The sequence below is a fragment of the Ctenopharyngodon idella genome, chromosome 6, assembly GCF_019924925.1.
Source record: "Ctenopharyngodon idella isolate HZGC_01 chromosome 6, HZGC01, whole genome shotgun sequence".
Lineage (NCBI taxonomy): Eukaryota > Metazoa > Chordata > Actinopteri > Cypriniformes > Xenocyprididae > Ctenopharyngodon > Ctenopharyngodon idella.
The window spans coordinates 1,288,478-1,306,832 of record NC_067225.1 but is presented as its reverse complement, the minus strand read 5'-3'; the positions used below and the strand labels follow the sequence as shown (position 1 = coordinate 1,306,832).

At 34.8% G+C, this 18,355-nt stretch overlaps 1 protein-coding gene across 1 annotated transcript; it reads left to right on the top strand.

Moving 5' to 3' along the window:
* Positions 1-4,596: 4,596 nt before the first annotated feature.
* On the top strand, positions 4,597-18,355 carry LOC127514228 (cytochrome b-c1 complex subunit 1, mitochondrial). The gene is made up of 13 exons (XM_051896867.1): positions 4,597-4,753; positions 7,890-8,030; positions 8,147-8,233; positions 8,892-9,021; positions 9,158-9,356; positions 10,883-10,962; positions 11,071-11,186; positions 11,272-11,415; positions 15,058-15,218; positions 15,333-15,418; positions 16,020-16,108; positions 16,222-16,297; positions 18,001-18,355. Exons 1-13 carry the CDS (start codon positions 4,691-4,693, stop codon positions 18,063-18,065), a joined length of 1,437 nt encoding a protein of 478 aa, XP_051752827.1. The 5' UTR covers positions 4,597-4,690; the 3' UTR covers positions 18,066-18,355.

The following is an 18,355-nucleotide window of genomic DNA, read 5'->3' as shown; positions in this document are numbered from 1 at the left end:
AAGTATGCAATTATGGATGCAGCCATTGTTTCTCTGTGCCGTTGTAGTTGTGGTGTGGACTTTGCTGTTCTTTTATATTTACAACATTTTTTTAGAACTATATCTTTATAGTTGTCATATTTATTGTCCTTGGTGTGAACAAGTCTTTAGTCTCTTAAAATATCGGATAATTTAACCTTTTTATGTCATGGCAAAGTTAGTTCAGGGTGTAAAATTTCAAGACAACCCTCCAAAAAATACTTTTTACCCTAAACATATGAACACTTGCATATAGTATTTTAGGTGTAAAGACATGTTATTACTTTTTACTTGATTGTTATATCAAATTTCAGAGTCATACATTTTAACTTTTACTCTAAGTATTATAAAAGTTTTTCAAAACCATTTAAAACCAAAATGAATACAAAGATTATATTTCTAAGAACTTTGCGCATGCTTTTTAAAATAGATTTTTTCTAAAAAGATTTCTCTATATGCCATCCAGGCCATGTACGCAAAGCTCCACTTTGGTGGGTAAAGCCTCAGCTGAGCAAGCTTGGTTGGTGCGTACATGTGTGGTCACTTCCCTGGGGTGTCCAAATGGGTGGTTTGTGAGGAACCCATCTTGTTTCAACTTTCAGCACTGTTATATCCATACTGTTGCTGTGCAGAAAGTGCCTATCTTGATTCAGGAAGTTTTATCCTTTCTTGTCAAGGAGGATGAGGATCACAAAGAAATAATTTTCGTTACACATCCAGTAACATACATAGAAATGATGATGGACTTCATGGATACATATTGTCATGTTCAAATGGCTTGTTTCTGCTAAATGTCCAAGTTCAGAGTCTTTTCTTTCATTCTGTTCTTACCTCCTCTCACTTTCACAAAGTGCATGGAAGCGACAATGGCTCTGCTGAGGGTGGAGGAGTGATGTTTGTGTTCTCTGTTTCTTGGACGACTAGCTTATTCAGAGAATCTGGCAAGGGCTTGCAGACACTTTCTACTGGCACAGCTAGCAGGTTTGGGAGTAGTAAATTGGTGTGCTGAGTCAGAAGGTGTCCTTTCTGGGGATGTAATTGATTCAAACATGTTGACAGCTTGCATCTCAGACACGCATATTAAAACCACCTTGTTTTAGCCAGGCCTCAGGCTGCAACTTTAGTTTACTAGCACCTTTAGGAATTGGGATCAAGTGTCCTGACACAAAGTTGTCATGACAGCTGGGGAATGCAACAGGCAACTAGCATACGGTACTTGGCATATGCCTTATGGCACATAAATTGCCTAAAAGTTCTGTCTGTATTCCTGGCACTCAGTCCTTTTGCTATTTTATGCTACAACTTATGCATTGCTGGTGGAAATGGCATCGGGTCTGTACAAAAAAATGAATCTTTACATGTAACATCTGAACATGTTACACCTAAAAAAAAAAAACATTTCGTACCTGGGTTACATGTACAGGTGCTGGTCATATAATTAGAATATCATCAAAAAGTTCATTTTTTTATTATAAATTATTTTTAAAAATGAAACTTTCATATATTCTAGATTCCCTACATGTAAAGTAAAACATTTCAAAAGTTTTTTTTTTTTAATTTTGATGATTAGAGCGTATAGCTCATGAAAGTCCAAAATCCAGTATTTCAAAATATTAGAATATTTCCTAAGATCAATCAAAAAATGGATTTGCAAAACAGAAAAGTTCAAGTATTTTAAAGTATGTTCTTTTGTGCACTCAATACTTGATCGGCAGGACATATTACAGCAAATGACTTGCTCCTAGCACAAATTACTGCATCAGTGAAGTGTGGCATGGAAGTGATCAGCCTGTGGCACTGCTGAGGCACTATTGAGCCTTCAGATCATCTGTATATTGTTGGATTGACTGTTTCTCATCTTTCTCTTGAAAATATCCCATAGATTCAGGTCAGGCATATTGGCTGGCCAATAAAGCACAGTAATATCATGGTCAGCAAACCACTTGGAAGTGGTTTTTGCACTGTGGGCAGGTGCTAAAGTCCTGCTGGAAAAGGAAATCAGCATCTCCATAAAGCTTGTCAGCAGATGGAAGCATAAAGTGCTCCAAAATCTCCTGGAAGATGGCTGCATTGACTTTGCACTTGATAAAACACAATGGACCAACACCAGCAGACGTCACGGCCCCCCAAATCATTATTGACTTCAGAAACTTCACACTAGACTTCAAGCAGCTTGGATTCTGTGCCTCTCCAGTCTTCCTTCAGACTCTGGGACCATGATTTCAACATGAAATGCAAAATTTACTTTTATCTGAAAAGAGGACTTTCGACCACTGTTCACTGTCCAGTTCTTTTTCTCCTTAGCCCAGGTAAGATGCTTCTGACGTTGTCTCTGGTTCAGAAGTGGCTTGGTAGTCCTTTTCCTGAAGATGTCTGAGTGTGGTGACTCTTGATGCGCTGACTCCGGCTTCATTCTACTCATTGTGAAGCTCTCCCAAGTGTTTGAATCGGCTTTACTTGACAGTATTCTCAAGCTTGCAGTCATCCCTGTTGCTTGTGCACCTTTGCCTACCAAATTTCTTCCTTCCAGTCAACTTTGCATTTAATATGCTTTGATACATCACTCTGTAAACAGCCACCCCATTCAGTAATGACCTTCTGTGACTTACTCTCTTTGTGGAGGGTGTCAGTGATTGTCTCCTGGACCAATGCCAAGTCAGCAGTCTTCCCCATTAGTGTGGTTTCAAAGAACAAAAGATAACTGGAATTTATACTGTAGGGATGGTCATTTAATGAAACTCAAATGTAAATATTCTAATATTTTGAGATACTGGATTTTGGACTTTCATTAGCTGTACGCTCTAATCAACAAATTTAAAAAAAAAAACCTTTTGAAATGTTTTACTTTACATGTAGGGAATCTAGAATATATGAAAGTTTCATTTTTTAAAATAATTTACAATAAAAAAATGAACTTTTTTACGATATTCTAATTATATGACCAGCACCTGTATATGACCAAATTTGAACACAAATAATAACATCATGATCTGGTTCTTATACAACATAAAATGTATTTGAAATAAAAAACCTTGAATGAGTATAGTTTTGCTGGAAAAAAAGGTTATACACCAGAATCAGAAGATGATATTTATAAAGATTTGCTAAAAGCACAATGATGAAGAGAGACTTTTTAAAAAGTCAAAAAAGTTTGCTTTTCTGAGGTGAGAGACTTTTTATTTCGTAACAAGTTACAAAAATAACATTAGAAAAATGAAACTGGCATATACTGTAGCCTGACAACATCTCATCTGACCGCAGATACTGAATCAGGACAACTCTCTTTACTGCGTCTAACAGAAGTAAATAAAATAAAAAGAAAGATAAAAGTCATGTATCAGAAAAACTACATTTGTTGTTTCATTGACTGCACACTCCACAACCCACCAGTTGAGAAACTGGTTTATTGGGTATCAGTAAAATGACATAAGAATAGTCACCCTGTAAAAGATGTTCTTAAGAACTTCTGGGAATATGAATATTCACAAGTAGCCAGTTTTGGATGGGATGTTAATAAGCACAAAGGCACAAAGAATGGGAATTTTTACATATAAAATTAATCAGACAGTGGCAATATCACCTATACCTCCATGGATATCCCCAAAGTCATTGGTTGATCTGCACTTGCTGGAAGAAATATGACCATCAGAGAAAGATCTCAAAAGATTTGTTGGTGAAACAATATTTAGATGAAGAGTATCATTATTGTACTCAAACATACTGATGTCTCAAAAGATCCTGAATCTGGGCATAGAGCTGCAGCAGAAGTCATTCCACAGCTGGACTTTAAAATAGGTAATAGAACATCCAATTTCTTATCTGTTCACTCCTCAAATTGGTTGCGATTCAGTTGTCCCTTCAATGGGTGGAGGTTCAGTTCAAGTTATTGTTCTTGATTCTTTATCAAGCCTTATGAGCCTAAAAAAATTGAAAAAAATGACTCAAAAAAGGATGTTCTCATAGAAACCCTTCATACCCTGTTCAGATTTCAACATCTAGGAGTAAAAGTGTTCTTTTAGTGGATTCCTGCTCAAGAAGGTATTGTGGGAAATGAAATGACTGAGTTGGCAAAAAGGCTTTAAAGTATTCAAGAATAAATGTTAATGCCCCTCTGGGGAAAGCTGATATGAAGGGGGTAATTAAAAAGATAATTAGCTATGGAGTTGTGGACACAGGAAGGAAATGGAAGACACTTACATTAAATAAATAAAGAAGTAGGAAATGTGAGAGAAGTTTGTGGCAAAATTGACACGATAATGTCACAACTCCACAGCTTTGAATCAGTCACTTTTTAAAACTGGTAAACACAATACAGGATTGTGCAGCAAATGTGAATTACCAGAAACAGTCGAACATGTTCTTCTCAAATATGCTAATGAAAAAAGATTTCAGGTCATAGAAGAGGTTAAGGCTGTAAAAGTAAAAAGGTTAACATTAAAGAACTTACTGAACAACAATAATTCAAAAATAACCACAGCTTTATTATAATATCCTAAGGTTTTTTGTTTTGTTTTCCTTTCTTTCCCTTAAACGCTTCACACTCCACCCCGGTAGGTGGCGGAAATGCACCAAAACTGGTTTGCCAACCTTCACTAAATACAAAAGAAGAAGCAGAAGACGAAGAAGAAGAAGATTGCGCACGGGTGGAGGTGGTGCACACTGTGTGGACAAAATGGTTGGCTCTATGTGGCGGATCAGTGGGGCAGTGAATCGAGCTCTTTCTAAAGCTGGCTACGTGAGTATTTCATGGCTTTGAAATGTACTACTGGCTTTAGGAATTTAAATCATTACATTTAAGTACAGGCATATTAACCCCAGCCGATCTCCATGGTCACAGTGGCTGTCATTGGCCTTGTCAATGCCGGAGAGCACACTGAAGGTTAGATCTCTTACCAGTGTGTGAGAACTTTAAGGATAAAGACACGAGTGTTTTATTAGCTCTATAAGCAAGTCACTTTGTAACTCTAGTAAGTTATATATTGCACTTTTATGTTTATTTTTCTTCTTGGTAAGGTTAAGTGAACCTGAAATTTGAGCTGACAAGGTCATTGAAAACTGACGTCATCCTGATATATAGATTATTTTTTCGTGTTATACTGTTAAACTGTAGACGTTAAGCGTATAACCTATTGCTTTTTTGCAACATTTCCCTTTCGTCAATTCAAATCAAATAACAAAAAGACGTTAGACAAGCGCTGTGTTCTCAGTGCAGCATCAAACAACTAACTTACAAAACAACAAAGAAACTGCTTTGACGAAGAGCTCACTTATTGAATGTTAGTAAAGAACATTCAATAAATATGTGAGTCGAGTGTCAATAGAAGGAAAATCTATATGGTTTTTAAAAAATCTATATCGTAACATGTTATAACTTCTTGAAAATGTGCTGTTCGTTCATTTTAGTTTCATATGGTTTTAAAAACTATGCTATACTGTTTATGAGAATTTTTAGATCTATGACTACAAAACTTTGTTGAAAGTATTTTTTTCAATAAATGTTTTACATTTTTCTTACAGCTTTAAAGGCACAATTAAAATAAAATATCCAAAAACCACTAGAACAGTGTTATATATTTTGGTAACACTTTACAATAAGGTTTATTAGTTACCTACATTAGTTAACATGAACTAATAATGAACTGCACTTATACAGCATTTATTAATCTTTGTTAATGTTAATTTTGACATTTACTAATACATTATTAAAATCTTGTTAACATTAGTTAATGCACTGTGAACTAACATGAACAAACAATGAACAGCTGTATTTTCATTAACTAACAATAAAGAAGATTGGTAAATACCGTAGCAAATGTATTGCTCATGGTTAGTTCATGTTAAGGGAACAACTGTTTGATTATATTTATAGACAGAAAATGAATTATTGATATAGCTCAATACGTTTAGTCTTATTGTTTAAATCTAGTTTTCTTGACTTTCTGTGAGTACAATGCTTTTACCATGCCTCAGAAAAAAAAAAAACTAACAGCATAATCAGATGCTTTGTTTTTAGTAACAATATAATACAGCATTTTCTCCATCATACAATACATTTGTATTTAATTGCATGCCATTTATCAGCACAAGCCATCCAGCATTTATTAATATGATATTCTAAAATCGATCTAGCTTACTGCAGTGTGCAACAAGTGTGTCACAGTGTCCGCTCTGCAGCAACACACTCAAATGTATCTAATATGATAAAACCGCGCTGCGTTACCTCATACGCTTGACCGGAAGAATCGGAAGCAGCAACTGTGGCATAATAAAAGTTCCTCTGCTGTCGAGCTGTGTGTTGCGATCGTCTTTCATTAGCAATCGCTCCAGCGGCCTCGTTCAGCTCCCAAAGCACTCGGCCACGCTCTGCTTCATACTACAGTAACCTTAATAACCTCATCCATGGACATGATTTCTGCCCAAGTCCCATCCCAATTCTTTTCCACTGGCTCTGAGGTGAAGACGACATCTCCCAAGATTCTGCGCTCAAACTCACTGTCATCAAGCTATTTTTGTTAAAATGTTTTTTTTTTTCCCTAACAAGTAAGAATAAAAGATGTTAAACTACTTAAAATTGTCATTCTTTTAATGACATTTTGCTTTGTTTCTTTGATCCCCCTGTTATGATATTAGTATAGTAATTACACCCTGATCTTTTTGACTCACCCCCCAAAAAACACAATGAATTTTAATTAAAATTTTTTAAAACATAACAGAAGAGGTGTAGACGTATATGGAAAGTATTTAAATGTTTTTTAATACATTTATAGACAAAAAACAAAAACAAACATATTATTGACCCATTGAAGGTGTGGGGTGTAGGGTCAAAAATGACTGATATAAATAAATCTGTAGCAAGAGCTCTTTTCAGTCTACTGTGTTCTGTTTCTCCTGTTCTTCTGTTCTTTATATGAAAAAGAATATGACATTGAAAAAGACAACCAATACTGCACACTTTTGGTCGGTTCTCTCAGTTTAATAAACAATTTATCCCATGAGTTATTTACTGGAATGCACTATGAATCTCTAGATTTTCTCCTTAAATTCTCACATCTCTTTTCAAGTTTTTCTACATGGATGCTTTAAAACCTAATTTTCTCCTACTTTCACTTCTATTCCCTGTTAGCAGTGTTTACTGGAATGCTTCTAAAGTGAGGAAGTGGCATTAGAAAACATGAATGCATGAGGACTGAAATAGCCGTTTACATTATAAATATAGAAAATAGTCAAATACATAAACCTCAAATATGAACATAGTATAACGTTCATATTCAGGGCACATGTATATACAATATAAACAATGCCATCCTAAAACTTAATTTAAAAATACTTTAATTTATATCCCTTTTTCTCTCTCCTGCTTGTACATCATTCATGTGTTTTATATGACAATAAAATAATTATAAAAATTGTCTGTGTCAGTAGTAGGAAAGTATAACTACATTTTATTTTATCATCTTTAAAACACTTTCGCTGTTAAATTTATAATAAAGATCTGTCTTAATTTACGTTGAGTGAAAAGTTTTCTTATATGTTGTTGATTTTAAAAGCTAATGGCTGATTTATGTCATCGACTTGTTTTCTTATTTATCGTATTGGCAAAATCCACTATCGGTCCTTAATTGCTTAGACACATTTCTAAGCACTGAAAAGTGTAAACACAAAACCAGAACTGCAAATCTCTAGCTATTGGCCGAAACACTTTATTCAAATCTTGTCTTTTTGGTCAACCTCTGGTCCATATCATTCTGGATTTTTTTATTTTTTTATTATGTGATTTTTATTTGTTTATTTATTATATTTTGCCTTGCTTTTTAAAATTGATAAAGGGAATTTGCACCATATACTTATGTCTGTCTTTCTTTTTGTTTTAGCCTCTTTTGCTGTCTCTGAGACGAGGACAGGCCTCTGTATCATATGCTCAGAGCCTGCTAGGAGCTCCAGAAACTCGGCTCACTACCCTAAGCAATGGCTTGAGGATTGCCTCTGAAGAGACCAACCAGGCCACATGCACGGTGATTTGCTTTTTATAGGCTTTACAATTTATACAAAATACAAAATATAAAATTTTAAAAGTGCTGAGTGCTGCTAACTTAATCCTTTGTGCTTTTCATTTGTTTGACTTTTGCAGGTCGGCCTTTGGATAGGTTGTGGGAGCAGATATGAGTCTGAGAAGAATAATGGTGCTGGATTTTTCCTGGAACATATGGCATTTAAAGTATACATGATACCTTTACTCGTTCTCTCTAAATTAATGTTGTTACTAGGGCTAGGGTAATGCTGCTTCACGATTTGTGTCATGATGCAATTATATCACGGCATAAAGCATTATATTATATTAGTCAATTCTGAACATATTCTAATTTGGAATTTCTACTTCGTTAGATTTGTATCATATACATGAGGAAGAATATGGTCAGTGAAAGAGCAGCACAGATATCATCAGAGACTAATGTTCTACTTGGCCTTCTTTTCCCTCCTTTTCCTCATTCACCTCTTCTCACTTAAATCATTGTCCAATTTGAAAACTTTCTACTTGGTATTCAAAGCTAAAGAACTTATTTGTAGCCCTTTTTATACATCTTAAGATTCTGACATTTTTATTTTGCTTACTAGTGTTCACATGGTGACAAATTCAGGTTGTTGACATTTGCAATAATTATTGAATTCTAGGACTTCCTATGAGCACACAGTGTAAATTTCTGAAATTCTGTGTATAGTGAAAAAAAACATGAATATAGTTTTGTGAAAATAGCCTTCCTTTAAATCACTTAGACTGCTTGCACACCACAACCCATTCCATTAGCCAAATAATTAAAAACTCATTCACTAATTTGGATGCTTTCCTTTCTATTCCAAATTATTCTTGGAACAAGGGCACAAAGAAGCACCCTCAGTCTGCTCTTGAACAGGTAGTGGAGTCTATGGGAGCTCACCTTAGTGCATACACCTCTCGGGAACATACTGCTTACTACATGAAGACCCTTGCCAAGGACTTGCCTAAAGGTTAGAGAACAAACAACTAAACTATTAAAATAAACCCATTTCTCCAACAGGCACAGTTTATTTATGCCAATGTATATTAAGTTCTAAAATGGTAAATCTTATTAACAATGTCTCCTTATTGTTTTGTTCCCTCTAGCGGTGGAGCTGTTGGCAGAAGTAGTGCAGAGCTCATCTTTGAGTGAGGCTGAGATGGAGCAGCAGAGGAGTGTGGTGCTAAGAGAGCTGGAAGAGGTGGAAGGTAGCTTACAGGACGTTTGCCTGGATCTGCTCCATGCTACTGCTTTCCAGGGTACTCCTCTGGGCCATAGTGTCCTTGGTCCTTCTGTCAATGCCAGGTATACACACAGCTTCTAGGATGCAAGACATTGTATTTCATGTTTCATATGCTTAATTGTGTCATTCAGATTGAAAGACATCATGTAAATACCTCAGTCTGTCAGATTGAGCTTGATCCAAATTAATTTTTGATTGGATTGAAAGGTGTGTGTGTGTAAACCTGAAATAATTCAATAGGAAAAAACTGAGCATGTAAATGCTTGAATACGACTATCTTCTCAATCGAATTTAAAAAAAACCTTGAGCACATGCACAGTGCTGTAACGCGTATGTTTAATACACAGCTCTTTTATACTAAGAACTCCGTTTACAAATGTTTTACTTCTTTTATGAACATACATATGTTTATTTATGTTTTGCGAATTGGTCAATGGAGGAGGCTGAACATTTATATAAAAATATTTGCCAAAACATCTCTTCTGACATATTTGTCAGCTTTCCTTTTAGACGTCATCAAGGCCAAAAAACGATTATGCTCGCGGTAGCTCTGGTGACACATGTCTTTGGTTCTGAATGCAGTGACTAGGGCACTGCGTATGTGCTGAAGTTTTTTTTTTTCGGAATACATAAATACACACATAAACTAAAATGTGAATTGGATTGCAAAGTTTAGGGTTCATATAATCAAAACTTTCAGAATCAGAAATGGGATTGAATTCATTTGGATTAAGTGCATGTAAATTGGGTTGTCAAACATAGCAGTACTCCCGGTACCAGTCAGTACTTTAAAAAAAAAAAGAACGGTACCAGCATTTCTGCAGTACTGGTATATTTGGTACCCGCTGATAGATACCTTCAAATGCTGTCGTTCGTGTTTGTTTTAGTGCTCTCTGAGCATCAAAGGTTTCTATTTACAGCTTTAATTTTACAAGCGTTAAGCATTGTAGCTAGTCACAATCATATCTGTTGAGCATGTCAATGCAATGGCCTATCAGAGTTGCTAGTCAGTAAGTTAGTCAGAAGCCACTTAACACCACTGAAAATGCACAAGGTTTTGTTCAACACAAGCTGCACACCTGCAAATCCTTTCATTATAACCAACAAAGTGTAAACACAATGTAAATAAGATATTCAGTGTACAATTAAGACAGCTTATTTCTATTATAAAAGGAATTTTCACTTGCACTTTAGAGATTGACAGCCTTAGTGATTTATAAAGAGAGGGCTCTGCTCTTGCTTTTTGTTTATTACCCATTCACAATCTGAATACAAGTTTAGTTTTTCATGCTGCTTAGTACACTGCAAAGTTTCTGGATTGACAACCATATTTAAATGCGCAATTGAATCGAAAACTGCGATGATTGACAGTGATAACCAATGGATGACAAAACTCCCGTTTTGTGAATTTGTGAACTCCCATTTTTAAAGTATAATTATTTTAATTATTTTTTTTTAATTTAACAGTTTTTGCTCTGGTACCGAGAACCGCATTTTGACAACCCTACATGTAAACATAGATAATGAAACATGTTCCTAAAGAAATGAATGGAAGTTGTTGTTTTTTTTTTTCCTCTCTGAATTTAAGGACACTAACTCGTAATGATTTGGTGGAATACATCAATAGCCATTATAAAGCTCCTCGCATGGTCCTGGCTACAGCTGGAGGTATTGCTCTTAAACAATTATCAAACTTGTCATGAAGTAGTGTTATAATAGAAAAACCACAGACGGCAGAGTTTTTTGCTTAAACACTGTCTTTCTGTTTAACTGTAGGAGTGAACCATGATGAGCTTGTGGCTCTGGCTAAGCAGCATTTCAGTGGTGTTTCATTTGAATACGAGGGTGATGCTGTACCTGTTCTGTCCCCATGCCGTTTCACTGGGAGTGAGGTATGAATTGCATGTGTGCATGAGAGGGTCTCATTTTCTTGCCATTACTTGACTTGCCATTGGTCTGATCCTGTCTTGCTTTCAGATTCGTATGCGTGATGATGCAATGCCACTAGCACATGTTGCTATTGCTGTAGAGGGAGCTGGAGCTGCAAGTCCTGATATTGTGCCACTCATGGTTGCCAATTCCATCATTGGTAGCTATGACATCACATTTGGAGGTGGCAAGGTTAGTTTATTACTTTGGTACTTCTATCTCCTAAACCTTTTTTTTTTTTCTTTTTTTTTTTTCTTCCATGTATGGGGTAGTGTTGTCAAAAATATCAATATTTATATGTCGATATTGAAATATCTGAAAGGATTCCAATACTACTCTCTGCAGCATCGGTACACTGATAACTAGGGATGGGAGAAAAAAAAAACAATTCACCTAACTATTGCAAATTTTTTTGTTTTTTTGTTTACGATTTTAAAATCATTTTTTACTTTTTTGGTTTTTTTTAAATTGTAGAATCGATATTAATTCTAATTTATTTGCTTTAGAGTTGTCAAAAGTACCAAGTTGGTACAGAAATTTAAAAAATGTGACGTTTTGAGCGCTGTTGAGCGGATTTGTAAACACCTTTGATTGACAATTGTGTTGACGCGCCCATTGGATATGTCTGCTGTTTTTTGTGGCTTATTAATGGTAAAATACACTCAAAAATGTCACAATGCCCATCTTGGTAAGTATTAACATAAACACAGTCATAAACAGTTCAGGAAGAATGTGTATTTGGATCTGTGCGTGCGTTTAGGTCTTAAAGGGACAGCAGCCTAATAAATGCATCTCTCTCTATGTTGTTAATGTTAATCAAAAGACAAAGAGAAAATCACTTGCTGCTCTTGACTGATTAACTTGTGTAACTTTAATTGATTAATCTGTAATTTTTTAAATGAAGTTTATCCAATGTTATTTTAAATTCAATTACTTTGTTTCTTTATTCAGTTTCTTACCTGAATACTACTGTTAGACCTACCTGAGAAAATAAAGCAGTCTATTTAATTTGTATCTTTATTCTATTGTATTTATTTTTGCTATTGTTAGTAACTTGTTTATTTGTTCTTATTTTATTACTGTTTACTTGTCTTTAAATTCAATTTACCATTTGAAATCAAGTTCCCTTTTGCTATGTGTAAGCTATTGCAACAAAATTACCCCATTGTAAAAACAAATACATTGAGTTAGAAAATATTTGTGAGATAATTGTAATGGTAACTGATCAATGTTTATATATGAAAAAAGCTTAAAAGCTTTATCATATAAAGTGATCTCTTCAGAAGAAATTTTTGATTGCCTAGACTTTCAATGGATGGACAAAAAAAGAAAATGTAATATTTTCCCAGTTGTTCCCTGTGGTATCGAAAATGGTATTGAATATTGATATTTCAAGGTATCATATCAAAGTTAGAAATTCCAGTATCGTGACAACAATAGTTTGGAGTAGAAGTGGGAATCTGATTCTGATTAGCTTTAGGGATTCTTGATTCCTCTTGCAGTAATTGGCAAGATGGCTCCTAGAAAATTCTAGTATGAGAGGCTTTCTTTCTGTTTTATTGAAATACACATAGAGCATCCTTAAACTTGGCCATTATTAATTAGTTTGTCTCCTGATTTCTCCATGCACAGGAATGATAAACTCATGTTGTTTTGATAACTGATAATTATTTTCATGCCATTATACTATTTTGTATGAATAATAAAAAAAAAAAGAATAAAAATAAAACTCTGAAATCAAAATTTGAGATGCTAGTGAATTCGGGCATCACAACAACATTATAATGTACAATATAAAAAAATATATATTTATATTTTAAAAGATTATACTTTTGAATGTTAGATGACAAAAATAATCTAAAGGTAGAAATTGGGAAAATGAGTGAAATCAATTAAATATCCAGTATTGGCCGATGTATGTCCAATATCGACCAATGTCGGTACATTGTATTAGTACCATAAAAAAATAACTGATATGGTAGCAATATATCGTGCATCCCTACATTGACAAGTTGTTTTCTTGTAAAGTGAATCTTATGCAGCCTTGTTGACCAGTGAAATGCATCTCAATACAGCACATATTTGTTTGCATAAGCGTGTAGGGTTGAATGATAGACCAGTACTAGAAATGTATTGCGATACCCAGTTGTTAAAAAAAGTTAGATTCCTCATTTTATTAGTACTGATACTTTAAGAATGAAAGTGTGTTAATAAGAGTCGTATTTCCTGTTTTGCATTGTGTGCAGCGCTCTGACACATACCCAAACAATGCAAAGTGCACCCGAAGCGGCAGAAAGACGCCACAGCGTGCAATCCCGGACTTTCGCAGTTCTCTTTTGCGCTTATTGTGCTTGAACGGTCAAATACACAGAGAATAATGTAACAATGCATGCCTTGGCGAGTATTCACATAAACACAGTCAGTTTTGTCTTAAGTGAATATAAACAGGAGAAAATCAGTTGTGTGTCAGTATATTGGTTCTGTGCATTAGGTCTTAAAGTGACAGCAGCCTAATATTACTGTTGTTGTCTATGGCAGGGGTTCCCAAACACATTCCTGGAGCCTCCCCAGGACTGCACATTTTGCATGTCTCCTTTGTCTGACATACCCATTTCAGGTTTTGGAGTCTCGACTAATGAGCTGATGATCTGAATCAAGTGTGTTTGATTAAGGAGACATGGAAAACATGCAGTGTTGGGGAGGCTCCAGAAATGTGTTTGGGAACCCTTGGTCTATGGTGTTAATGTGAATTAAACAACAAAAGAAAATAATTCACTCACAGCTCTTGGCTGAATAACTTTATAGCTTTAATAAGGATCAATTTTTTCACATCAATTTTTTCAATTTCTGTAGTATTCTTACTTGAATGCTGTTCTTAAATATTCTTTACCTGAAAAAAATAATGTACTGTTTATTTTATTTATCTGTCTTTTATTGTATTTTCTGGTGGTTTGTAATTCGTGTCCTTGTTTTTATTTTTAATATCAAAAACAAAAAATAACAAATCACTATTGAGATTTGTTATCATGAAATAAAATTGTGGTCAATTTTGGTTTTTGTCATTTCAGTATCGGTTCAGTATTGGTATCAAGATATTTTAGTCAGGTATCGTATCGAAGTCATAATTTGGGTAATGTGACAACACTAAGCGTGTATACACAACACAATAACAGCTTCCTCCATGCTTTTTATGGAGTGTTGCATACCTCCATGATGCTTAATTTGAAAGTCTGTTTATGTAATTTTCAGGGCTGGGCTAACTATATTGATTAATCGATCTTCCTTTTGAACCAATATTGATTCTTAAATTTCAAGATCAATCTTTTGGACTGATGTTTACTGTTTATGAGTGGACAAAACTTCACTAAACATTACTTGTAGTGCATATCCCATCCAATAATCACAATAAGCTTTGTCCTTTAAAGCCTGAGCTTTTAAATACTGTCAATTACATCATGAGATTCAAACAATAAATACAGATTTGATGCCATTCAATGTCCATAGCTTGTTAGTCAACTAGAAAAAATAACTAGAGTAGAGCATTTTGCTGAATATATGCACTATATTATATATTCCTTGTTAGTGATATCTTTATTTATATTGTCATGAAAACAGGTTTTTAATGCAAACACCTTTTTAAAATAGTATTTGTAATAGTTTTTTATGTACCGGCCCTAGTATAAACATTACTGCCATGCATAAACAATGGTAATAAATATTTGAATTGTAAATTAACTGAGCATGGTACAAAACAAATTATAACTTATCAAGAAAAATGGCGGTTGCATCATGATCATGAAATAATGCTACTTTTTATTTGTATGTTGTATACAGCACTTAAGCAGTCGTCTGGCTCGCCTGGCTGCAGAGCTGAACCTGTGTCACAGTTTCCAAGCGTTCCACTCCTCATACAGTGACACTGGACTGCTGGGTATTTATTTTGTTACAGACAAACATAAAATTGAGGACATGATGCATTGGGCTCAGAATGCCTGGTAAGTCACTGGCATGCCTTCAGCTATTTCTGACAGAAGATACAATTGTCATCTGGTGTGTTGAAGTCCTATTTGAGGTGATGAAAATGTGCTGTTGATGTTTCTGTATCACAGGATGAATTTGTGCACCACAGTGACTGAGAGTGATGTGGCTCGAGCCAAAAATGCTTTGAAGGCCAGCTTAGTGGGACAGCTCAATGGTAATAAACTCAAACATACTCATTACCCATACACAGTCTATACATTCTCTTTGCATCAAAACTCATAAAAGGTCATTCAAGGATACTGATCACTCTATGTATTTAGCACAGATTCAGTTGTATTGCATGCATTTTGTGGAAGAACATTGTTTTGGTTGTGCTTCGGCTTTCCATGACTGTGCGAATGCTCATAAAACATTTACTACTAGGCTTAAGAGATATAACCAGTTTAGATGGAAAGGATCTCAAGCTGACAAGCTGAAGACATTACTGTTGCATATACCCATTAATAGACATGGTACTTCCTTGAAAATAAATTCCAGCACAGTGCTACAACAACCCATAATGAAATGACTCTTCACAATAGATGATGCTTTACAATGAACTGTTACAGAGCTACATATGGTAATGTAGAATATAATCTGGTTCACTGATAGGTTTACCATAGTGAAATAGGGTAAGACTAAAATACGTTTCAGAAGAAGGATTGCTGTATTGACTCATTAAAATGCTGTGGCATTTTGGAGGGAGGGTGGGTTGAGTGGCAGGAATTAATTATAGCCTATTTGCAGTTCTATCTATAACATCTTTCTGTTCTCAGGAACCACACCTGTTTGTGATGACATTGGCAGACACATACTCAATTATGGTCGCCGCATCCCATTGGCAGAGTGGGATGCCAGAATTGAGGTAAATTGTCCATGTTAACAGTCCCACAGTGGATGAGTGACTGCACTATTTGAGATTAGCTTGAAGTTTGTTTAATTTTAAGAATACCATTATGTTTGTTTGTGTTTTACTAGGCTGTGACTCCCAGGATTGTCCGGGATGTCTGCTCTAAATACATCTATGATAAATGTCCAGCTGTGTCTGCAGTCGGTGAGTCCATTTATTTTTATATTTAATATACATTTTTTTTAATATACATATTTATATTTTTTGCATCTCTACATTGAAGTGAATTAATGTGGGATTCTTTTTTATATTAGCATGTCATATAACTGATGTCATATAAATGCCTGCATTTTTTTATTTTTTTTTTTATTTTTTATTTTACCATATGCTCTCATGATTACTGAACTTTTTGTTCGAAAAAAGTTTCGAACAAAAAGTTCAGTAATCATGAGAGCATATGGTAAAATAAAAAATAAAAAAAAAATAAAAAAATGCAGGCATTTATATGATATCAGTTATCGTTTCAATTGTTATCGATTAATCAATTTCTATAAGGGTGCTCAGATCAGGGTTTTTGGGGCCGATCACTGTAAGCAGTATTGGTCGATACAGATCACTGATACCGATCACTGACATAAATAATACATGATAAATAAAGGTTTCAAATAGACCCACTGGGGTTATTTAGCTATTCTTAACAACAGTGTATTTTAAGTATAAAAGAATTAAGAGATGAGAAAGTATTATGAATTGACAATTCTTTATTTATTGGCAAGCAACATGTGCAACATATTCCATTCCCTCTTAAAGGTGATTAGGAACAACTTAGAGCTTAACAAATATAGCATTCCTGTGAAATAAAAAAATAAAAAAATAAATAAATAATAATAATAAAACTGCAGTATTCATCAAGAGACCACTGCATAGTCTTCACTATATAAATTAAATATAGATTAATCCCACTAAATCTACTAAAGAGCAGTGAGTGATTTTCTCTTTGTCTTTTTGATTTTTAATTAAGATTGAAACAGATGGCAGCAGGAATATTAGGCTGCTGTCACTTTAAGACAGAATGCGCGGATCCAATATATTTTTGCACATGCAACTTATTTCCCAACGGCTTATGCTCACTTATACAAATATAGCATTCCTGTGAAATTAAAAAAAAATAATAATAATAATAATAATAATGAAAATACAACAGTCTTTATCAAGTCTTCAGTGTACAAATTAAATATAGATTAATCCCACTAAATCTACTAAAGAGCAGTGAGTGATTTTCTTTGTCTTTTTGATTTTTGATTAACATTGAAACAGACAGCAGCAGGAATACATGCGACTTATTTCCCAACGGTTTGCGTTCACTTAAGACATAACCGACTGTGTTTAAGCGAATGCTCACCAAGCCAGGCATTTTGACATATTTCTGTGTGTATTTGACCGTTTAGGCATGAACCTGAAGTTCACTTTGATCGTCCGTATTCCACTCCGTCTCGGAGCACAGTTGAAATGGCAGTCTGGTTAATTTATTGAAGCAATCATAGAAAAATTGTCCCATGTGTTTTGCATAATCTGATTGGCTCTTCTGATCAGCCTTTATAGACCACAGATCAAACTACATAAAGCTATTATCAGCCGATAACGATCGGCGCCGATCAATGGGAGCACCCTTAAATTTCCAAATTCATAACAATCCTAATATGGTTATATTGTCTGGATCTAGCTGCAGCTTATTTATGGAGACATTTGGTCTAATAATTAACTCTGCTGCAATCAGAATTTAATAGATGGAAATACACATCCAACCCAATGCTGTGGTATAGAAATTGGTATTAAGAATCATGAAAATTCATTGGTATTTACAACTGAATTTTTGTAACCTTGGATACATTTCTTTTTTTGTGCAGGTCCAGTAGAGCAGCTGCCAGATTATAACAGAATGAGAAGTGCTATGTACTGGCTTCGATTTTAAATGTTCCTTGGGCTGTCACTGATGTGCTGTCTGTCTTTGCAACTTTTGTCCTCTCGTCATATTCATACCTTTATCTTGTGTGAATTTGATGGGTAGCACATTTGCCCATTTGTTATCTCTTTCCAAAGCTCAGATGAAGAGATGGATAGGAATAATTTGGTACATTTACATCTGGAATGTCAGACATGGAGCAGAGCTATTTATGAATTTATGTGATTGTTTTATTTCTGTCCTTTTTGTATATAGCAATAGCTCTCATATCAACTTCAAATAAAACCCTGTCACATCTA

Coding starts and splice junctions, on each gene's coding strand:
- LOC127514228 (XM_051896867.1), top strand. CDS start 4,691: ATGGTTGGCTCTATGTGGCGGATCAGTGGGGCAGTGAATCGAGCTCTT. Junction 9,357..10,882: donor GGTCCTTCTGTCAATGCCAG/GTATACACACAG, acceptor TCTGAATTTAAG/GACACTAACTCGTAATGATT. Junction 15,219..15,332: donor CATTGGGCTCAGAATGCCTG/GTAAGTCACTGG, acceptor TCTGTATCACAG/GATGAATTTGTGCACCACAG.